Genomic DNA, 15,412 nt, shown 5'->3' on the forward strand with positions numbered 1-15,412 from the left:
TACAGAGAGCTTTAATAACAAACGTCACTTTATTTTATTGTATTGCTCTCACTGGCACAGACACTGGCCTGGAACTCAGCCTGCAGTTAGACATATAGAAAAACTCGTACACATTCTGACCACCCACAATGAGAAACCATACATTTCTTTATCTTGGGAAAAGGGCAAGGCCTAGTACCAAATGTACAAAAGACAAAGAACATCAAGATAAAGGCAGATGAACAGTCTGTATCACCCTCCCTCCTTCCCGCTCTCTGGGCTCTAACAGAAAACTGCCACTGTTCCACCTCCCACCTCAGAGAACCGTGTTTCTCTGAGGGTTCTAACGGTGAATTCTAGAATCATGGGAATTAAAATGCTGGAGGGGTGTCTGCAGGCCCTGTAGAGACCGTCAACCGCCGTGGTCAACCTTTACCAAACCTCGACCATGGAGAAGGTCTGGAGGGTCAGATGTCGATCATAAACTGGTCATCATCTGCTGTGAGGAGAGGAGATGTTATACCCCAGGAAGCAAGGAGACAGGAAAGGTTGAATGACAGGAGGGAGAAGGGGATTAGACTGTAGGTTGCTGCAACATTCACTGTTGTTGTGCCCTTAAGCAAATTGAACTCACTGAACCTGCCCATCCTGTGTGTGTGTGTGTGTGTGCACTAAAGTGTGCTTTCTACTTCCCCCCCCAAAAAAGCAAACATTTTTTTCATTCTAAACCTCCAGAAGTCAACATCGGTGATAGGGCTGAGTAATGCAGCATGTGATCTGCAGGTCAGTCTGCTCCTGGTCCTAGTCCTGGTACTATCATAGTCCCTGATCCTATGCCCTGAGGTAACTGGTAACATACTGTTTGTTTTCAGCTTGCTTGCTCAGCATAGAACATCTGCCTTGAGAATGAGAGAATGTGCCTGGGTAGCCCTGAATGGCTCGGCCCTGGCAGTGCTGTCTCTCACTAGGGTTGGACGAGGACAAAGCAAAGATTCCTCCTGGACGAGGAGGACGATGTGGAGGGGAGTAGATACAGAGAAGGAAGAGAGAAAGAGGAAGAGGGGGAGGAGAGGGAGAGCTGAATGTGACAAGCTAAACACACCTGCAGCCATGTGAGAACAGTGTCAGGTGTTTGGGTTAGTAGGTGAAAGGGAGATATGGAGGGAGAGAGAAAGAAAAAGATAAAGAGGGAGAGAGGGAATATGGAAACAGGCAGGCAGTGGGGGTGTAGAGGAAGGGAAGTTATAGATGAGAGAAATATAGACACAGAGAAACAGCATGAGGGCTACAGTTAAGACGCTTGACCCAGACTCAGGTGTTAGGTCTCAGGGGTAAAGAATCACCTGCCAGGTGGGGGCTATTCTCCATCCCCTCAGAAAGCTTTCCCAGGGGGGGCACAGTCACTCCGGGGATGTGGGGGAGGCAGCAGGGGGGGGTACGGGCAATGGGAGAGTTACGACATTCCAGCAAGAACTTCCTGTCGTAGATGATCTTAGTTCCTGGAACGAAGGAGGGGGGGATTTCCTGTGATGACACTGAAGTAAAAAGGACTGCACACTAAACTAGCTGCAAGCAGATCAGGTGAGCACCTCGCATGAAGAGCAGGATTAAGACAACTTTAGTCACAAGGGACACAATATTGACTTACGGTTTTGTGTGTGTGTGTGTTTCAGAGGCACAAAAATCCGTGTGTTACAGCTTCCTTCAAGGCATATACGAATTAGCAAAAACAACTAAAGCATATACGAATTAGCAAAAACAACTAAAGCAACATCTGTAAATGTGTTTGTGAATGAGGGTGTGTGTCTGTGTGTGAGCTAGTCTGTGTCGTCAGTGACAGAGCATTTGACCTGCGGATCAAGAGGTGAAGGCGTCTGTTTAATGAACACATCATATGGAGTTGTCACCATGGGACTACAAGGCTGACCACTTCTGCAGTTCAGACCACCGTTTCCTTAGGTTACAGCAGCTGTCATGTCCATGCTCCCTCCTCATCTCCTCACTTCCCTCTCCTTTCCTCCTCACTTAACTGAAAACACCCTCATTCCCAGACACCCTCCCCCCTCTTACCATTGGACAGGCCGTTCCTCCCCTCTCTCACCCCCAAACTGGTGCTCCAACTTTACTCCCCCGAGACTGGCCTCTCACTTTTACTGTCTCCCCCCTTAATGGCCTCTCTTTCTCTCCCCACACAAGACCCAAAGAAACTGGAATACAGTGACCATTTGTCCTCATTTTCGGAATTTCGGTTTTAGTTATATTATGATGTGCATCTGGTCTAATACTTCATTGTGTGCGTGCGCATATTTGCATTGCTTTTAAACACCTCTTTAGAAGTCTCGCCTTCTCTCACACCAATTGGTAGATAAGAGGCTTGTAGCAACTACTGACCAAATTCCTGCCTGCAGCAAATGACAGCTGAGTTGAAACAGTGCCCAAACCATATTCAATATTTATGTTATGCAAATATATATATATATATATATTTTTTTTTTACTGCTTAAAGTTTGCATTTATCGCTAACACTGTTTAGAACCCCATCATCCCCCCCACCCCCCACGACGAGAGAAAAGGTGTCCTCTTTTTGGAAAGCCAGGATATGGTCACCCTACCCTGGCTGGAACAGCCATTACGCACGTGTACGCAATGCGCTCCACTACGGTTTTTGTACCATGCACCGAAGAAGCGATTCAAACGCTTATTTCTGGTATCGTTAACAGCAAGTAAAATACAAAAACACAACCGGCGCATAGTATGTAACTGCAGCGGTAGCGTAGCTCACCTCCGGGCGTGGTGGAGAAGAACGTTCCCTCGGGAGTCTGGCTGTAGGAGTCTGGGAGCAGGGGCCAGTCCTTTGAGTTACCGAAGCGGCTGGGAATAGGACAGCTGCTGCTCTGCTGGCAGTTAACAGACATACTTGCAATTTACACTGAAGTAATATGACTAGTTTGGGGATAAAATACTCGCTCGTAAAAATAGAAAAGTTTGCACGCTCTGTTTCTGATATGGTTGCAGTAAAACCAAGACCAAAGCTGTAGCGGGGCAGCAAAGGATCGCTAGACGACCGTTCAGTCTCGAGATTGAAGTTGCAAGACGAATACTGACAGCCACGTGCACATGTTTATGTACAGGCAGCTGGTGGGAGTGGCATATTTGTATCACAATCTCAATTTAAGACACTGACGTGCACACTGCTAGGTTGTCTTCTCCAGTTGTTTACTTTCCTTCATGCGTCTTTGCGCATCAACCAACCAATCAGCACCATGACAGACTACATCATCGCCTATCAGAGATGAGCGGCTTAAGCCGCTCAAAGGTGTTTGGTTTCAAATCGTTTAACGTCATACTTGTAAACAATAAACGTCATTGCCCCAAATATGACTAGCGTGTCCCAGCCAAATTCTGTGTACTATACAACTCCCGACGAGAAAAGTGATTACACAAGTAACAAAGTACAAGACAATTTGATCCAGTTTAATATTTTTATTGAATATTAAGGTAGATATTTCACATGGATACAGCCTACGTGAAGTAGAGCCACTACACAACATGAAATTTACTCTCATTTGAACCCTTTTTTTAGTATGTAAACAATTATACATGTTTATACCACTCTAAAAGGTTCAGATTTCTCTCTGTATCGGTTATCACCAAGTCGTGCCTAGGCTGGGATAAATAGCACAGTAGCAGACCCTACTGTGGACCCCAGAGGGCCGGGGAGGAGAACTTAAGGGGAAGGTTTAGAAGTGGACGTCATGGTTATGCTTACGCTAGCTAGGCAGACAGGATCCTGTTGAACAGGTGGACAGAGTGCTGCAGCCCTCCATCCCTCCCTGTGTTAGGCACATCAGCATGGTGTCCCCCCTCTCTCTCTCTCTCTCTCTCTCTCTCTCTCTCTCTCTCTCTCAGGTCAGGGACATGTCTAGGTTAATATCTCTATATTATTATCTGTGTTACTGGTACTGTGATCGGTCCAATACAGCACCAGGTGTGTGTGTGTTTGTGTGTGTGTGTTTAGTTGACGTGGTTCAGATGTACGTTGCCAATATGAGGAGCCCAAGTCCCTGGCCACACCTGGAGGGAGAGAGGAACAGGAGTTAGAATAAAAATACACACACACACAAGACAAACTCAAATCACAAACACAAAAAGACAAACACCCAGAACACCTCAATAACAGAAAACAAACACCCGCACTACCTGCTGGGGGTCGGTGCTGTCTGTGTTGGAGACGACCTTGAGGACAGGGCTCCAGGAGGGGTCAGCAGCGTGGAGGCCGTTGTACACCGGCCCCCCAGGACCGTCCCCCAGGGGGGGGTGGGGGGGCAGCATCGCACCCCCGTACAGGGACATGGGCAGACCCTGCACACACACACACACGTCACAGCAAAGTTTGTTTACATGCTAGTGTGGGCCTCTCCACAGTACTGTCTAGAATACTCCCCCAGGTGTTATGGTCAGTCTCCCTCACCTTGGGGAAGTCCATGAAGCCAGAGGGGATGGGCTGGAGCTGGGCCTGGTGCTGCCCTTGGTGGAAGCTGTTGGCAGGGGTCACCATGCCGCTGTCGTCCCTCTCCAGGGCCTGGTGCTGGGAGAAGGCGGAGGGCTCCCCCTGGTGGTGGTGGGGGTGCATGACGTGTCCGGCCATGAGGGGCGGGGCCCAGCCGGAGATGGACTCTGGAGGGGGAGGAGGGTAAGAGGAGGGGCGGACTGAGACGGGCCGAGACCAGTTAGTATCCACTCAAACACGGAACAGCGCATGCATGCACACCACATACACACACCCACTACAGTCTACACACCCACAACAGTCCACACACAAGACAGCAACAACTAGGACAGCGTCTCTACAAACAGACTGATTATATATCACAAAAAGGGATGGTATATGTTCCTTGACTCTGGCCATCGTAATACTGTAGAACTATAAACTTATGATCCTTGGTCTTCTACTGTACTATCCTGTAGAATTAATAAAACTAGTGCATAGAGCCCATGATGCAGTCGGTGATTACGATGTCAGTGAAACACACAAATACAGATTCCTTGAACTATGGATAGTGCAAACTGCCTGCGACTATGTCGGTGACTCACACGTCTGGAATTATAGATTGATAGTGCAGTGCCCGTGATGCAGCTGGTGATGACAGTTCTTCTCGGTGGTTTTGGTACCTATATCTCTCAGATCTCAATTAAAATTCACTGTAATCTCTGAAGTTCTTGTTCAACCTCCACATTTATTCTAGTCAAATTGCCAATGCTGTGGTAGCCTACATTCAGGCAAATGATTATGTAGCCTTCATTTGTCTGCTGTTTCCTACGTAATAAATTGCTTAGGTTATGTTGATCAAAATGTACTATCTTGGTTCTCTGTTAAATTGTCTTACTACCACAAACATCTCAACATTTAGTTGATAACAGAAGTCATTACATGCACAATGACTGAGACAGTTGTCATAATTGTAGGCCTAATTCACCATACAGCACTTAGCATGTAGATTTCCAATGTGCTGGCAGTTCTGACATCATTAAACACATTAATTTATGTAACAAAATTCACTGATCTATTCTGAAAGTATATCCACTTTATATTGTCGTTCTGTTCGCTATCCAGCCCCTTTGAAAGCAGCTGATGATCTGTTGTAAAAGAGAACTAGAGAGGGTACAATTTCTGGGGAAATTGTAGGGTGTGCTTGCTTGCGTCGGTTGCACAGGGGTCCGTTTTTGAATGACATTTTTACAACTGATTTCTGTATATTTTATATGAAAATGCATAGTTATTATTTATAAAGATTAAATAGATTAAAAAAAAAAAAAGACAAAAATGCTGCTCATTTACAACTGAAAATACGAGTGAAGTGTAGAATGAAATAGATGTCTTCTCATTTCCCCTGCAAGAGGCAGCCTCATCGTTGAATCAAAACGAATACATTTGGCAGACCGGTGTAAAAATTGACCTAATCTCTATGACTTAAACGTCATTTTAAGTTTTTCCCTTCTCGTGATATTTTCAGGCATGTAGCCTACTCATTGCATTCATTCATTATTATAATACGTGTGGTTGAAATCAAGCATTCTGATTGGTTGAGAGTGAGTCACGGGGTGTGCTTTATTGAGCATAAAGTACTGTACGGTGTACAGGTGTTTACAGTACGCCTGTTTAAATTTGCCTTAAAATGGAGCGTTTCATATTAGTGCGCACTCAAAATAACGGTTACATTTTTGGTTGTCATTGGTAATTTTCGTTGTCACTTGGTTGTCGTTGTCATTTTGTTGTCATTTCAAGATTAACAGTAAGCAAACATGTTTCATGTTAACTTCGATCTTTTGGGGGGAAGAACTTTTGATGAGTGGTTAGCCGAAGATGAGAGAGCAAGAGTGAGCAAGAGTGGTCGAAAGCGATGTCATCAGAGACGAAGGGGACATGAGAAACGTTTTCCATGGATGCACAATTAGAGGAAATATCCAAATCAATATAAGCAAACCGTAACATGTTTAGACCTAATGTTTAAAATAAATATTATTTTATTGAAAGTGTCCCATTGTCATTGTTGTTATTTTAAAGGCAGCTTTTATGAAATGAGCAAAGTCAATTGCGAGATCTAGCTAGCTAGCTAGGCTAACAAACGTGAAGTTCACAATGCTGTTTGTCCGTTGCATAGCAACAGCCACTGTTTACAGGGACTATTTTCTCTCGGCTACTGAAATGCGATACACAATGTTTGTTGTCTATAACTATTTTGTGCTGAAAGGCAGCTTACTATTTATTTACTATTTATAATTTCGCTGGCAACCGTATTATAAAAGCAATAAGGTACGAGAGGCAGTACTTTATCGCCAATAAAGTACGTGTTCCAGGGTTTGCCGGCCCGACGCGCAGCGGAGGGCCTAACAACACCCTTGAACACGTACTTTATTGGCGATAAAGTGCTTAAATAAAGAACCCCCTTTGAAGATTATTCTATGACGTTACCCGGCAGTAGAAGATGGAATCGCGATTCAAACAGTACCATCTGCTAACTGAAAATATGCCCCCCAAAACGTAAATAAGCTTGACATTTATTTAGTGGAAAATCGCTCATTCATAAAAAGCTCACTGGTAGCGACCATTGTCAGTAACAACGCAAAATGCGATATAGCCCTGTGTGGAGAAGCTGCCCCGGTAAATTGTACTACTACGGTACAGTACTAGTAGACTACTGCTGTGTTCGTCTTGGTAGCGATTGCGTTGGTTGAATTGGATTTAACGTTCCGTTTTTCTCCAGAACAACATTTTTGAGATGGCAGAGAGACCAAGGGAGGGGTACTGACCATCCTGACACACAGACACAGACAGTCCGCTGAAATTAATTATTTTCATGAACAGATTGACAACGTTTAAGCTGTGGCAATGAAGTTCAGGTTAGTAGTTAGATAGACTTTTGATTTAAGTAAGGAGAGTGCCGAACATGTTCTGTCGCCGTTTGACTTCCTAAACAGCTGTGTACTGTAGATGTTTTTGTAGTGTGTCTCGCGTAAGCTACAGCGTTGCAGTTAGCTACACTGGTTTGAAACCACAGGTAATGGTAATTTCACCAACAAATCGTTTACTAATGTCAGAATAAATCCTACAACGAAAATGTATATGTGAGGAATGTGTATTTTAACGATTGAAAACAGATACATCATAGACCACTGTAGTATGTGTTGCCCGGGCAACACATGCTATAATATCATGATGCTAATACTTCAGTGAAATAGTAGACTACTGTTTCCGAAAGTAGATGTACTTCCTTAATAATATCAGCTTATATTGTAGTTACATTACACATCACAATTGTGTGTCATATCACAAAGTAAAATGAGTAAATAGTTATCACCCTGGCCTCTTTGCTTGTGGCGTTTCTGCAGCTGCCTTGCAGTAAAGCTATAGTTAGCCTAGCTATCCCTTAACAGATGCGAAACAAATGTTCTGCCAAAGGTAGTCACGCGTGTTTTCGTGACGTTAGTGACGTAGTGACGTTAGTAACGTCAGTGACTGTGGCTAGCAAATTAGCTGCCTTGCAGTAAAGCTATAGTTAGCCTAGCTATCCCCCAAATTAACAGATACGAAACGAATGTTCTGCCCAAGGTAGTCACGCGTGTTTTCGTGACGTTGGTGACGTAGTGACGTTAGTAACGTCAGTGACTGTGGCTAGCAAATTAGCCACCGTTAGCTTCACTTTTCGCCACAAAAACTTAACTTCAGCCTAAACCATGCAACGGAACGTAAATCCCAATAGATGCAACTCAATCGCTACCAAGACGAAACTTTTGACATCTAGGTTGTCTAGGTAGGCCAAATATTGACTGAGTTTTAGGGGGGCAAAAAAAATAAAAAATAATAATAATATATATGTGAGAGAACAAAGGTTGTGCTCTCGCCGAAGGCTTGAGCACACCCAATTCATGTCTAAACAACAAAACATAATTTCAATTTCTACAGGTCTATCCACTGGGATAAATAATTGCAGATACGTTCAATTACAAGTTGTGTAACAAATCCATGTTAGCTATTGGATGGCATCGTTTGCTCTCCAGGAATTATAATCCTCATTTGATAACGATAAAAGGGACAAGTTGACCCAAAGCTAACTGCACGATATTTTTGTTTGGAGTTCAAGAAAATCAATGCTAAACACACAAACGTTCATTATAAAAAACAAAAATCCTAAATAAACAAAAATCCAGATGACGTGACTAGCAATAAACCATGAGAACATATGATGCATCACAACTAAATCATGGGTTGTGGTGGTAGACAGCACTCATGTATGTCCCCAGTACAACCCCAGGTACATTTGACATACAGCCATAGCCAAAAGTATTTGGAGCGACATACATTTTGTGTTTGCAAAGCTTGCTGGGCCTTGGCATAAAATGACTGCTAACATAATGTCAGTAAGTCATATCATAAGCACAGGGGAAAGTGTGAACTAGTTCTAGCCAGGTGAAATCACTATCATTCTGATTGGATTTTAAGAGCAGATTGACTGCTGTAAAAGAGGGGCCTATTTGCATATATTGAAAATCTTCACCCAAAAAAGCTTTAAAAAATATGAAATGCGCCTTATTGTCTTCCAGTATTCTATAGAAACGTGAAAAAAAATCCTCAAATACTGAACCAGCAAACTTAGCAAAACACAACATTTGTCTTTGCCAAAACTTATGGCCACGACTGTACATCACACCCTATTCTGGTTTACTGCTTCCATATACATTGAGTGATACATTTACCCTTAGGATTTTTCCTATTTAGTTTGCATTACAATCTGTAATTTATATTTTGGGGAGGTTTGTATCATTTGATTTACATGTCTATCACTTTGAAAAAGCAAAATATATTTGATTGTAAAACAAACCAAACTTGAGCATGCTATTCACCCCATGAATCCCCTGCTGCATCACTGACACCATCATACTGTAATTCCAGGAATCTGTGTTTGTGTTCATCTGTATATCACCAAATCAACTAACCAACAACTTAGTCACACAGGTCGCATCACAGGCACTGCACTAGTAATTAGTAACTATTAATCTGACAGGAGTCAGATGGCTATTAGTATGGGCTAATAATCAGAAGGTTGCCAGTTCGATTCCCGGCTGTGCAAAAATGACATTGTGTCCTTGGGCAAGGCACTTCACCCTACCCTTCCTCAGGGGAATGTCCCTGTACTTACTGTAAGTCGCTCTGTATAAGAGCGTCTGCTAAATGTAAATTTAAAATAGGAAAAAGGCCTAGCCGACGCAGGGGTGTGAATACTTCTGCAAGGCTCTACAACCTACAACCGTCCTAAAGATGGACAGGGGCCAGGTGGAGCAGGGTCCTCACCAGATCCACCCCCCAGGCTGAACGACCAGATGCCCCCCTGCCCCACCGACGGGGTGTAGCTGCTGTGCATCATCTGGCTGCCTGCGCCCGTCTGCCTGATACGAGCCAGACGCTCTGTCCCTATCGGTGGAGGAACCTTCCGGTCGGGCTGCTGCCCACCCCCACTGGGCTTGGATTGGCCCATGGTTGCAGTTACCGCAGACGCGCAGAGAGGGGAGGAGTTACCAGATGACACAGAGAGAACTGGAGACTCACCTGGGGGATGGGAGGAAGAAATGAGGAGAAGAAGAAAGTATAACAATGATTATGCAAACCTATATCTGTGATGTGTTAGTGTTGAGGCTGTATATGTGTGTGTGTGCTTACAGGAGGAAGCAGCACTCCAGGGGTGGGGGGAGAAGTGCTGTCTGCTGAAGGCAGGTGTTCCCAGGGGGGCGTGTCCTTGCAGGTAGACTGGGTTGCCAGGTATGGAGGAAGAGAAACTGGTCAGAGACGGGCCAGAGGACGACATGGAGCTCAAAGAGGGGTCCAGAGAGTGCAAACCTGGAAACACAGAGGGGACTGGACGTTACTGATGTGTCTGTACAGTCGTGTCCATAATTTTTGGCAAAGACAAATGTTGTGTTTTGCTAAGTTTGCTGGTTCAGTATTTGAGGAAAATGTTTTCACATGTTTCTATAGAATACTGGAATACAATTAGGCACATTTCATATTTTATAAAGCTTTTTTGGGCCGAAATTCTTTTATATATGCAAAGTCCCCTCTTTTACAGCAGTCAAACTGCTTTTAAAATCCAATCAGAATGATAGTGATTTCACCTGGCTAGAACTAGTTTACACTTTCCGCTGTGCTTATGATATGACTTACTGAAATTATGTTAGCAGTCATTTTATGCCAAGGCCCAGCAAGCTTTGCAAACACAAAATGTATGTCGCTCTCAATACTTTTGGCCCGGCTGTATATCTGTATGCTTGCATGTCTGTTGGGATATTAAGTAATATGCAAAAGTCTTAGGAACAATGAAATAAATGTAAAAAGTTAAGCAAAAATGCTGCAAGAAAAAATAAAAGACAAAACAATATTTTTTTTATGAAATTGCATTTCTGTACTACTGCACAGAAGAAAATGTCAAAAGACAAATGTCATGTCAAATCTTTAGTTAGATTTCTGCACAGTATTGTATATATTAGGGGTGGGGGGAAAAAATCGATTCACATTTGAATCTCGATTCAGTCTTCTAGCGATTCACAAATGTAAAAATTCTTTTTTTGGTATACATGTATTTTTTGTTAATTAACAATAGCAAAAAATCGTGAATTTATTTTTAATCGATTCGTGACCCCAAGAATCGATTAGAATCGAATCGTGAAATACCAAAAGATTCCCATTCCCTAGTACGTAAGTACGTAAATAAATATATTGTGTGTGTCCTTACCGATGGGGCTGTGGACCATCCTCTGAGAGGGGCAGCGGTACCCAGGGGCCTTGGAGCCGTCCGGGCCCATCCCGTTCTCCCCCTGCCCCCCCAGGTAGGGGGCACTGTAGGGCTGCTCAGGGGGGGCACGAGGGGGCAGATGGCAGGAGCCCCACACCTGGCTACTGCCCCCCTGGGCGGAGTCGAACATGCTGCTGATGTGGTTGAAGAGCGCGGCGGAGGAGTGGGAGTGGCCGTAGCTGGGCGGGGCCATCTGGGGTTTAGGCCCATGGGGGGGCATCTGGGTGCCGTTCATCATGGAGGGGGGGGGCATCTGTAGCGCTGAGTGCTGTTGGGCTTGTGTTGATTGTTGCTGCTGTTGTTGATGATGATGGTGAAGGTGGTGATGGTGATGCTGTTGTTGATGTTTGAGAGGGTGTTCCTGCGAGGGGGGGGCGTACACGGACGGGAGGTCCTGGGGGTGTGTCATGGGGGGATAGAAGGGTGGCATGCGGGTTCCAGCTCCCTGGGGCGAGGGGGGGTAGTGAGGTGTGGAGGCGCTGGCTGGGCTGCCCCCTGCTGGCTGTGGCCGGGAGCTGGGGGGCGGGGCAGAGAGTGGGGCGGGGTCAGCGCTGGGGGGAAAGGGGAGGGGCAGCTGCTTCCTCTGGGGATCTGGCTGGGAGGGGGGGGCGGTTTGGGGAGGGGCCGAGAAGTGCATGGGGGCGGGGCTTTCGTTGGCTCCACCAATAAGAGGGGCGGCAGTGTCGAGGGAGGGCTTCTCTCTCGATGGAGGGGCAGCGGAGGAGCTGGGGGGGTCCGTTCTGGAGACTGGCAGCTGGGCTGGGGGGGCAAAGGGCGCCGGGGGGGATGGGGAGGCAGTGGTGATCGGGGCTGCATTAAGGGGGGCTGGGATGGACTGAGGGGCTGGGCCAGAGCCAACCACTGAAACGAGGGCGGCCATGTTTGTAGTCTTTGGTTCGGGGAACAGCTGCTTCCTGGCGGAGGAGGGGGCAGGGCCAGGGCCTGACGAGGAGGGCGTTGCCGGGGATGCGGTGATTATGTGATCTTGGAGAGCGGGGGTGGAGGAGGCGGGCGACGGTCTGGGAGCCACGCTGCCGTTGTGTTTGGGGGAGCCGTTCGAGCTGCCGGGGCTGACCGGCCGCACCGGGAAGGGCCCCCAGGTGCTGGAGGAGGGGGAGAACGTGCCCCCAAACTGGGCCATGGGCAGGCGGGGGTGCCGGATCTGGTGCATGGTCTGGGCCGCTAGGAGGGCCAGATGGGGGTTGGTGTAGGCCAGGGGCAGGGAAACGAAAGGGGGCCTCACCCCAGCACCCGGCCCCTTCCCTGGCTTCATCCCCGGCTGGCTGCTGGAGGTCTGGAAGGGGATAGAGGAGGAGGGGCCGGCAGGGGCCAGGCTCTTGGGGCCCAAGGAGGCTGTGGAGGCCAGGGCCCCAGCGGTAGGAGGGAAGGTGGGGCCCAGCTTGCAGGAGGAGCCCCCCGGGACCCTGATGTGAGTCCGGGGGATGAGGTCCTCCAGCTCCTTGGCCGGGTCCTGGATCAGAGCGTTGATCAGCTGCACCGCGTGGCGGGTCGACTCGGTACCACCCCTGCAGGATGGGAGGACGTTAATACCCCAGTTCTCAAACACTTCTGGAACAAGGCGAGCCACTGAAATCCTGTCACAGCAACCCATTGTATACTAGGTTGTGTTGGGTAGGGTTAAGGATGATATATGCTTCTCGGTTTTACAAACACATGGGAACGCCCTCCTCTACGGGGAACGCCCTCTCCGAGAGCCCTCGGAGAGCCCCGGACAGCTCGACGTGCATCTCCTGAATTTTTAACTATCCGTCATAATTTCGGATAGTTAGTTATACCCCCTTGGCTGTGATTGGTCAGTATTAAGAACCGCTTGCGTCAGGGGCGGGGTTGCCGTGATAAACAGGACGAACAGAATCCTTTGAACGCCATTGCTGTAAGTTTTTACAATTCATATTCCAGCTAAACAGTACATGTAAATCAGCATCTGAACTGAAATGGGACGAGAAATGGGCAGTGTAGTTGCTGAAAATGTGCGTATTTTATTGATGAAACGGCTAATTTGTAAATTTGCTCCGACTTCTCGATAACCTAGGTAAATAAACACTCGACGACAACTTACAGAAAACCGTTGCGCCACCTACTCTTCTGGCAGTGAATTGTTTTCAGCACCCACAGCCTACGGAGAACCATAAACGCAGTCTATCCATCCGTATCCGTAAGCCCGCCCATCCGTAAACGGAGTCGGAGAAGCATATTGCGGCCTTTAGGGAGGTGTGAGGTGTACCTGATAGTGATCATCCTCTCTCCGTTCTTGTCCTTCTGCTTGTCCACGTCTATGTGCGCCCCTGTCACGTCCTGGATCGCGGTGATGTTGCAGCCACCGCGCCCCATGATACGGGACACCACGGAGGCCGGGACGGATAGCTTCTTAGACCTGGGGGCGGTGGACACACACCACGTACGTACACACACACAATTAAAATTGATGCACATACAGATTGTTACACTTACATGTCTCACCCCCCATCTCCTAGGTGTGTCCAAGTCCTACATCCATACAGGAAGTCCTACACCCATACAGGAAGCTGTACATCCATACAGGAAGCTGTACATCCATACAGGAAGTCTCATGTCCCAGGGTGCCAGCATGGGGACCCACCTGCGCACCACCTCCTTCCAGCCATCCTCCCTGCGCTGGCCCCTCTTGGGGCTGGTGAGGCTGGGCTTGCTGCTGGGGGAGCACCCTGGCAGGGCCATGGCCTTGAGCTGGGTCGCCAGCATGCTGGGGGGGCGCTCACTCAGCATGTCATGAAGCCTGGGAGAATAAGAGTGTAACACACGCGTGCACACACACACACATACCGTTTGAGAGCTTTGCTTTTACTCCATTCTTCTCTGTTCTACTAAACCGTGCTCTCTACGTCCTCTTACTTCTGGTGTGGCTTGGAGACGTTGACCAGGGGCTTGTCGTCACGGAAACCATGCAGCGAGGTGCACTGCCTCTTCTCCGGTACGGGGGCCTTCTGCAGAGTCTGAGGGGCAGAGGACGAGGAGGAAGAGGAAGAAGAGGAGGAGAAGCAGGGCAGGTCGGGGAGGAAGGCCAGGTCCTGGCTGCGGCCCCCCCCACCCCCGCTCCCGCTGCTCTCACTGGTACAGTCGGTGCTGTCCAGGGGGTCCGAGTCGCTGCCCCCTCCAGGGGCCCCCCCACCCCGGGGCTCCCCCTGGATCTTGTTCTTGTCAGCCCGCTGCTGCGCCAGTGCCACCTGCAGGATGGGAGGAGGAAGACAGGATAGGGTTAGAGGGAGGCAGGGAAGGACGGTAGGAGGGAGACAGGAAAGAGACAGGAGGGAGACAGACAGGAGGGAGACAGACAGGAGGGAGACAGACAGGAGGGAGACAGACAGGAGGGAGACAGACAGGAGGGAGACAGACAGGAGGGAGACAGACAGGAGGAGAGAAAGGAAGGAGGAGAGGGAGGAGGGAGGAGGAGAGACAGGAGGAGAGGGAGGAGGGAGGAGACAGGAGGGAGATAGGAAGGAGGGGAGAAAAAGGCAGGGAGGAAGAAGCTTCATGAAAATAAATAATTGAAAGCACTTATGTAAATGTACTACTAAAACATCAACAAGCAACATGACTGTACCCAACAGATGGGCCTACCTGGGAATCCTGGAGTATTATTGGCTGGCTGACCGAGGGGTCCTTGGTCTTGTTCTTTTTGTTCTTGCGGTTGGCGTTGGGTGTGTTTGCCGCGGCGGCCTGGCGTTTCTTGCCAAAGGCGCTGGTGAAGGTGGCCGAGGTGGCTGAGATGCCGATGGTGGTGGTGGTCGTGGCGCTGGGGGGGTCGATGGGAACCTCTGGCTCTGAGCTGGGGTCCTCCTCCCCCTCGGAGTCTGAGTCCTTGTCCTGCTCCTGGCTCTCAGGAGAAACCTCCTTCCCCTTGGCCTCCTCCTCCTCCTCCTCTTCCTCCTCCTGCTTTCTCTTCTGCTCCTCCTTCTTCTTCTTCCTCTTCTCCTTCCTCTTCTCCCTCTTAGCAGCCAGGGCCTGCTTCTTGCTCTCCTCCCTAGACTGGACAGCAAACAGAGGGCTTAGGACCAGGCTCACCCATACAGCAAGCCCTACGTCCATAC

At 48.0% G+C, this 15,412-nt stretch overlaps 2 protein-coding genes across 13 annotated transcripts in view; both read right to left on the reverse strand.

The window, feature by feature from the left end:
• Positions 1-177: 177 nt before the first annotated feature.
• eif4ebp3 (eukaryotic translation initiation factor 4E binding protein 3) lies at positions 178-3,136 on the reverse strand. 2 transcript variants are annotated; one of them, XM_062453138.1, is made up of 3 exons: positions 2,762-3,136; positions 1,323-1,478; positions 178-475 (listed from the first exon to the last, which is right to left on the reverse strand). In XM_062453138.1, exons 1-3 carry the CDS (start codon positions 2,892-2,894, stop codon positions 447-449), a joined length of 318 nt encoding a protein of 105 aa, XP_062309122.1. In that variant the 5' UTR covers positions 2,895-3,136; the 3' UTR covers positions 178-446. The 2 variants fall into 2 exon arrangements, with proteins under 2 accessions (XP_062309122.1, XP_062309121.1); XM_062453137.1 differs by having other exon boundaries at positions 178-478; positions 2,762-3,134.
• Positions 3,137-3,448: 312 nt separating this feature from the next.
• The window catches only part of LOC134013596 (ankyrin repeat and KH domain-containing protein 1-like), a 40,796-nt gene continuing 28,832 nt past the window's right edge, over positions 3,449-15,412 (reverse strand). For 8 of the 11 annotated variants that reach the window (XM_062453128.1, XM_062453126.1, XM_062453122.1 and 5 more), the window contains exons 26-35: positions 14,943-15,350; positions 14,217-14,548; positions 13,945-14,100; positions 13,570-13,719; positions 11,265-12,850; positions 10,196-10,372; positions 9,830-10,084; positions 4,451-4,689; positions 4,180-4,341; positions 3,449-4,053 (exon numbers count right to left, since the gene is read on the reverse strand). In XM_062453128.1, the coding sequence (XP_062309112.1) occupies positions 3,994-4,053; positions 4,180-4,341; positions 4,451-4,689; positions 9,830-10,084; positions 10,196-10,372; positions 11,265-12,850; positions 13,570-13,719; positions 13,945-14,100; positions 14,217-14,548; positions 14,943-15,350 (3,525 nt within the window). In that variant the 3' untranslated portion in view covers positions 3,449-3,993. The remainder of the gene's footprint in view (positions 4,054-4,179; positions 4,342-4,450; positions 4,690-9,829; positions 10,085-10,195; positions 10,373-11,264; positions 12,851-13,569; positions 13,720-13,944; positions 14,101-14,216; positions 14,549-14,942; positions 15,351-15,412) is intronic. The other 3 variants (XM_062453129.1, XM_062453127.1, XM_062453125.1) reach the window with 1 other exon arrangement.

The sequence above is a fragment of the Osmerus eperlanus genome, chromosome 27 (assembly GCF_963692335.1).
Source record: "Osmerus eperlanus chromosome 27, fOsmEpe2.1, whole genome shotgun sequence".
In the NCBI taxonomy this organism is placed as follows: domain Eukaryota; kingdom Metazoa; phylum Chordata; class Actinopteri; order Osmeriformes; family Osmeridae; genus Osmerus; species Osmerus eperlanus.

Coding starts and splice junctions, on each gene's coding strand:
- eif4ebp3 (XM_062453137.1), bottom strand. CDS start 2,894: ATGTCTGTTAACTGCCAGCAGAGCAGCAGCTGTCCTATTCCCAGCCGC. Junction 1,479..2,761: donor CTTCTCCACCACGCCCGGAG/GTGAGCTACGCT, acceptor CCTTCGTTCCAG/GAACTAAGATCATCTACGAC. Junction 479..1,322: donor GAATAGCCCCCACCTGGCAG/GTGATTCTTTAC, acceptor CTCTCCTCACAG/CAGATGATGACCAGTTTATG.